The sequence below is a fragment of the Callospermophilus lateralis genome, chromosome 8 (assembly GCF_048772815.1).
Source record: "Callospermophilus lateralis isolate mCalLat2 chromosome 8, mCalLat2.hap1, whole genome shotgun sequence".
NCBI classification, from domain to species: Eukaryota; Metazoa; Chordata; class Mammalia; order Rodentia; family Sciuridae; genus Callospermophilus; species Callospermophilus lateralis.
In genome coordinates this window covers 69232597-69239921 of record NC_135312.1, presented here as the reverse complement: position 1 = coordinate 69239921, position 7325 = coordinate 69232597, and the positions used below count along the sequence as shown (strand labels likewise).

The window sequence follows — 7325 nt, the reverse complement described above, 5'->3', positions numbered from 1 at the left end:
GAGAAAACTCATACTAGAGATATTATTAACTTTCTAAGTGTTTCAGTAATTTAATTCTCCTTTTCAGATCAATAAATTAGACTGGACTTCTTTAATGTTTGATGAGATGAGCTAATATAACAGGTCAGTTGTTTTGGCTTGGGTTCTTTCATGTGTAATTCAGTTTGTTGTGATTTTTGTGAATTTTTTCTATTAAAAATATTTTTTTCTGAACAACAGTATGCAGGCTACTGAGCAAAGGCAAAAATATCTGCATTGGTGAAATAAATTACGGTGTTCCTTTTTAATATTAGGGTAATTCATGGTAAATTAAAGGGGATTTTAAGAATCTTTTTTTTAAGAAGTAACAATTTTAGGTAGGTAATTGCGAGAAGAATAGTAGTTATACAAGCCAAAGCCAGGTGATTCTTCCACAAGCTCCATGGAGATGGATCAATGCCTTGGACTGTCAAGTATTCTTCACCAGTACATCTAAAATTCAACACAAAATTTCTGATTACATTTGTAGCATCTGTCAAGGTTTACTCAATATATTCACTATTTCTTTCTTGGAAGCCAATAAGTAACCAAATCGTATGAAATCATCACTTCACATATAATACCTATCATGGAGTGCTTAAAATATTTCTAAATACTGTGCTAAGCACCTTGTACCTAGTAAGTTAAGGAATTCCTAAAATAACCCAAGGGGGTATAGGTATTACGCACATTTCAAAGAGGAGGATTCATTAATAAGGATTAATGAATTTGGCCAAGTTTACAGTCACACAATGAACCAAGTTCTAGTCTCCTCAGATTCATTCCATTTCAAATTTATAATGCTACTCTTCTCAAAGGAAGTATTGATGAAGGAACTTTTCACCACTCCTAGTGGGTAAAAGCTCAGCTTTAACTGATAACACCTATAGACCTTACTGAGAGCATCAAAAGTTCCTTCTGGTTTGGCTCACCCACAGAATAGTTATCCAAAAAACACAGGCAAGAATTCTACAAGTACAAATAGAGGAAACAAATGCTTCTAGGCAGTCAGGGTCTGTCAGCTCTTGCACCATGATGGTAATAATCATCACAGACACTCCACTACAGAAAGACACACAGGAATCAGACTTAGGTAGCAGCTGGAACAGAGCAAGATGGAGCATTCCTGCCACAAGGTAGAAAAGTGGCTCTTATTAAAAACACCTTGTACAGTCACAATTATTGCCTGCTGCCATTCTTGTGCATCTCTTGGAATTCAGCCATTTCAAAAATATCCTTGACCTCTCTGTGCTATTAGAGGAGCTTCTTATTTTCTCTTATGTGAAGGAGTCTTCTGTGAGCATGAAGCCTGTGGTAGCTTCTCCTTATGTGGTCTAATGTTTCCTGTCCATTTCATCCTGACTAATAGCCTGGCACTAACTTTTGTCACAAAGACTATGCCCAGCTCAAAACAAAAAGAGTGGGAAAGGAAAACTCCTCTTAGTAGAGGCTTTATCAATCATTAACAATAGGGTTTGTGTTTTTACAAAGACTTAATTCCATACATTTGAAAAATCTAGGAGAGATTGAGCATGCCAGATTCTCTTTTCCCTTGGTAATTTATCTGTTAAAGTCAAAGATAACAGCAATCATAGAAAACAAAAGTAGTATTAAAAATTAAAAATGAGATCTAAATTGATTGAAATTTGCACTTCAGTTTTAATGACATTATGCAAAAATAGATTTTTTGTAAACTAACTGAAATATGTATTTCTTTCTCTAGAGGATATAGCCTTTGATAAGGAGTATACTGAGTCAATGTATAGACATATCACACACAAACACACACACAACTACGCAGGCTTTGATTTCTCGTAAGTGTGAACAAAGAGAAGGGCCGGGATCTCAGCAAAGCAACGTTAACCACTTTTATGCTACTGCTGCTCTTTGAGCTATTACTAATATCCAAGGGATGGGCTCACTGGTAGCACAGAATCCAAGTGATCAGAGACTATGATCCTTCACTAAACTGTCAAAGCAATTAATTTCAAAATCAATAGTTCTGAAAAAATAAGAACTAATCCCACAACTAAAACATCAAAACAATCTTTCAAAAGGCTCAAAACAAATATGTCTCCACATTAAACTTAAACACAATTTTATGTTCAATACAGGAATTGTATGGGTGTTCATATATATTACTGTACAAGGACTCATATTTCAAGTGATAAAACTTAGAATCAGGAAGTTTTGTTAGCCTTGAAAGGAATCAAATCAGCTTTAAGCCTGGGGGCCTTTCTTAATCACATCATAGGAGTAATCAAACCCTTTGTGACATTGAGCACAAACTTACATCACATAGGTGGAACAGCCACTGCTTTTTGTTGTATTGAGTCCTGGACAGAAGTTTTGTCCCCAAAATTCATTATACTGCAAAGCCTATAACAAGGGGGAACAGAAGTGAAACAGACCTGGATTCCAAAAGTTTCCCAGAAATTATCCCAATGATGTCAAGTCTAATCTTAATTTTGTATTTACAACATGCCAAAGTCTCATATTCATAGTCTATTTCCCACAAAATACCTTATTTTCCCTGGAAATCAAGAGGCCTAAGCTTGGGATGTTGCTTCCCATTGGCCAAAAGTCATTCCTTCATCTCTTCCCAATTTTATAGTCCCATAAACACTACAACTAAAATAATACAGTGGTGATCAAAGGTAATGTTGATTTATGATAATTATGTTTTCCTCAAAGCTAGTTGTAATTATGTGAGTTAGAAATTTGGTTATACATGGATGGACAGTCACTTTGGAGTTGATTGGCTTGCTAAAGCCAATACAGTTAAGAGTGTATTATAGTCTTATTTTTGCTTCTTCTATTTTCCCTAATTTCTCTACAACCTTCATCTTCCTCAAACAATGAGGTGATTGGGGAAAATCCCATGTGACTCCTGGAGTTTGTACTAACTGAGGCTAATAGGAGATTCTCAGTCATGAAAGGTAACTCCTGGATAGGACTCCTTCACTGCTCATGGTCAAAACAATATGGATAGGCTTTTTTTCTGTTGTATCCAGCTTGGGAATACATTTCCTATGACAGATGAGGACAACTTACCATATAACCATAGTGAGGGATACTTAAGTACTGAATCCATGACAGCCAAGGGGCAAAGTTTCCAAAATCCAGTGAAAAACTTATCAAAATCTAAAAAAAAAAAAAAAAAAAAAAAGCAAAAACCATGAAACCATGAATCGGAACAAGTCCAGTGATTTTACGAGAAATTCTAGATAAGTCTCTCCAAGAACTCTAGAATTTTCTATACACTTCTGCTAGGACCAACTCTTTCTTAAAATTTCTTCAATACCTCCACACAGCTAAGATAGTTTATGTATTAAAGGAAGGACAATATACCTATAGTCTGTATTATACATTCATTTATTTGGGAGATTCAGGACAATATTATCTATATTATATTTTCCACTTATTTGGAAGATTTGTAATTATCAAGAATAAGTCCTCTAATTTCTCAGTAACTGCACATAAAAGAATACCAAGAAGTACAGTTATCCTTTGGTAGCCCAAGGGTATTGGTTCCAGGATATCTAGTCCACAGATACCAAAAATCTGCAGATGCTCAAGTCCCTTATTTTTAAAATGGCATAATATTTTCATGTAACCCACATACATTCTTTATGCATAAATAAAAATATAGTGTGTTTAAAAAATCATTTTAATATTTCTTGATGCCTAATACAACATAAATACTACGCAAATAGTTCATATGAATAGAGCAAAATGACAAAGAAATAAGCACATATACTCATTGTAGACATAATTTTTGCTTTGCATAGTATTGATCTGCAGTTGGTTGGATCTTTGAATGTGGATCCCATGGACATGAAGAGCTGATTTTACTGACTATTCAAATTATACTAAATCATATGTACCCAGTAAGGAACCTGACAGTCTAAGAACAATCCTAAGCATCACATGCCCCTTTCTACTTTCATACAACATGTAATTTGTTATTCACAAGGGTCGACACTATATATCCATTACATTAGGAATCATCTGGAGCTTAGAAAGGAGGCCTTAGAAAACCCAAACCCTAGACCTGATAAACAACATAGTGTGGTGAAGTACAGCAGAAAACATGGTCAATCCCTCCATTTAAAGCTACCAGAAAGCAGTGTGGCAATGAAGATGCCAGGAAAGACTGCCGGAGACACACAAGAGACAACTGCGAGGTGCACATAATGCTTGTCCTAACTGGCCTGAGGTACCCTGGAATATTCGGAGCAATGACAATGCTGTGGTTTTGTCTGCATGTGTTAAAACTGGACCTAACCAACTGCTTAGTATATAAGTCAGCATCTCTGAGTAAAATGTGATCCTGGGACTGATTTTTAAATTTCTACATAGAAAACCTTACATAATAATTAATCATATCTTTTATTTGTTGTATGACAGTGTAGAAACTATAAACAAGACATTGCTTTCTCAGTGATATACATTGATTTTTGCCAAATTTATACATGAAAGAATTAAACTTTGGCAAGAGCTTATGCTAATTATGTATCTTTGAAAGACAACTCCTCCTACTGTAGAAGAAAGGATGTGTGTATTAATAGGATAACCACTCCTATTTGATGTCATTGTGTGGCAAAGGTTGGTAACTAGTTTCTGCTGATTCATCATTGTGAGTGCAAAATTTAAGGCATAAAAGATTAAAACTAAGTAATCATTAAAAGCAAAAGCAAGCAGAAAAATATTGATATAAAAAGCATCAGGAACCCATTAATAGGGTGACCTTGTACTCTGAGTTTGGGATTTCCAGTGTTTTTAAAATACTCCTTTGCAAAATGCAAAAGTCATTCAAGTTAGACTCCCCATGTGGCACAACTCTGTTAATGTCTCATGGAACTTAACTTTGACCTTGGAGAGTAATGAACCCAACTGAACTACCTCTGCTCTTAACTAGCTGGCAGTTCTCAATACCAGCATGAAAGGCAGACAAATAGCTTATTTTTATGAAGGAAGTGCCTAATCATTTTTCTTCTGGTGTTTGAATTTCCAATATATCAAGATTTTATAATGTCACCAAGATGTTCATTTAAAAGCTGTTAGTAAGGACATGTTAATTAAGTTTAACATAGTTCACATTAAGCACCAGGGAAAAAAAAAAAAACAAGATAAATGCCAGAAGGAAAGTGGTACATTCTCTAATATAAACAGGATCTTAGTCCATGCACATCCTTAGGTCTATGCACAAAATCCTCAAAGCAGGTTTTACAGGACAGGTGAAAGAGCGGGAAGGAACAAGAGGAAAAATTCCCTCTCAGACAATCACAGTTCACACTCACCATCATCAATAGAAAATATAGTCCCAGAATTGCTGCTGTGAAAAAAATACTGTGAACTCCAATAGCAAGGATCAGGGAACCAGTTGAATAAGCCACCATCAAAATGGTAAGCATCGTTATGAAGAAAGACTTCACCCCTGGGTTCAATCCTTTGAAAGAAAAGAAAGGGTCAGTTTACCTGCCTAGGTTCCCATGTATTTGACACTTGTGTGTGTGTGTGTGTGTGTGTGTGTGTGTGTGTTTGTGTGTATATACACGCATGCACTAATGACAGTATAATACTCTGAAAAAAAATAGTATCAAGATGAAAAGTTGTCATCCAAGACCGAAATACCCAGGGACATTAATTGCATCGTTCACCACTGTATAACGTTACCACACAGATTTATTACACTTTCTACCAAAGCATTTTCCCATATAACACTGATGTTGCCCTATGTGTAATTTTGACCAATTCAGAATTGGTGAGGTGGACACAGGCAACATATCTAGCCAAATTATACTGCCTTCTCCTATTAAAGGAAACTCATCAACAGCACATCCATGTACTCAGACATCTTTACATTATTCACTGTCTGCTATAATGCATTTGTCAGCAAAAAAAAAAAAAATCTGGGATCACAATTCTATATTTTTTTTCTAACAATGGTTTTAATATATGGGAAGGAAAGAGAAAGAATCCATACGCTGAATACCCCTAGACAAATCCTATTACTCTGATTCAGATTGGAGCCAAATGAAGTTTCTTCAACCACCTTATGAACTCTAATGAGTTAAGGCTCACCATCAGTCTTACTGCAGGAACACCAATCCGGACTGTGGGGGAGGGGTTAGATTACATAATTAATTATTTAAGAAACAACTTTTATTTATAAACTGGAAGGTTTACACTTTCTCAGTGGTTCTTACTCTGCAGTGTATTGTCAAAAATAGATATTTCTGTGATGTGTGTATATGTGCATGTGAGTGCATGAGAGAGAGAAAGAAATACATTTACATTCTCACAGCATGAGCCTGGGAAGAAGCCTGAGCATAATGGACGAATGAATGTGTCTATGGCCATTAAACAAGTATTCTTGTTAAATCCCTGAATTCAAAAGTCATCATCTTTCTTTAAACAGGGAAAAGGAGAGGGAGAATAAATATGTGTATGTGTGTGTGTGTGTGTGCGTGCGCGAAACACGTGTGCGCATATGTGTATGTGTGTGTATCTTGATTTTTTAGCTCTCTCTTTGTATCTCTAATACCTATTTATAGTTTTTCCATTTATATTTTATCTTTATGTAGAGGTATAGGTACAGAGACACAGAGAAAAATTGAAAAGCAATAAATATCCCATTATCTCCAACATAGTCTCAAATATGAAGGGATTCTTTACATGTTTTTGTATGAATCACAGCATTTTACTGACATAAAATGTATTTATAGCTTTGAAAGTTCAGTTGAGTCCAGTATGGTGCCATACACCTGTTATCCCAGGAATTGGGTTGACCAAGAAAGGAGGATTCCAAGCTTAAGGCAAGCCTGAGCAAATTAGCAAAACCCTATCTCAAAATAGAAGTGTAAAAAAGGGCTGGAGATGTAACTCAATGGTAGACGAATTGTATAGCATGTGAGTGGCTCCAGGTTCAATCCTCAGTACTGCACACACACACACAAGTAACAAATAAAAATAAAAGAATTTGTGTAGAACAGTATCGACAACTGAACTACCATTTTAGAAAGTGAGGAATGAATACTTGCTCTCCTGGCTTATGACTTGATCTTTCGTTTTGGAAACCATAAATATGTTTACAAAGAGAAATTGGTTTTCTTTCATTTGTAAGACTACGGACACATCCTCTTTATCTTGTTACTTACCTAACATGAAGTATACTGTACAAGTAAATAGAATAATTGTTAACAAACTCCTGGGTAGAAAATCAGATAACAGTTTTCCAAAGAAGTAAGAAGACACTCTGTAGTATCCACTGATATACTCTTGTCTGCAGAACAGAAACACAT

The 7325-nt window shown here is 35.5% G+C and overlaps 1 protein-coding gene across 1 annotated transcript in view; it reads right to left on the bottom strand.

The window, feature by feature from the left end:
* Positions 1-299: 299 nt before the first annotated feature.
* LOC143405703 (broad substrate specificity ATP-binding cassette transporter ABCG2-like) overlaps positions 300-7325 on the bottom strand; it is a 29317-nt gene continuing 22291 nt past the window's right edge. The window contains exons 11-15 of the mRNA XM_076864054.1: positions 7182-7306; positions 5322-5470; positions 3073-3162; positions 2312-2397; positions 300-471 (exon numbers count right to left, since the gene is read on the bottom strand). Of these exons, the coding sequence (XP_076720169.1) occupies positions 300-471; positions 2312-2397; positions 3073-3162; positions 5322-5470; positions 7182-7306 (622 nt within the window). The remainder of the gene's footprint in view (positions 472-2311; positions 2398-3072; positions 3163-5321; positions 5471-7181; positions 7307-7325) is intronic.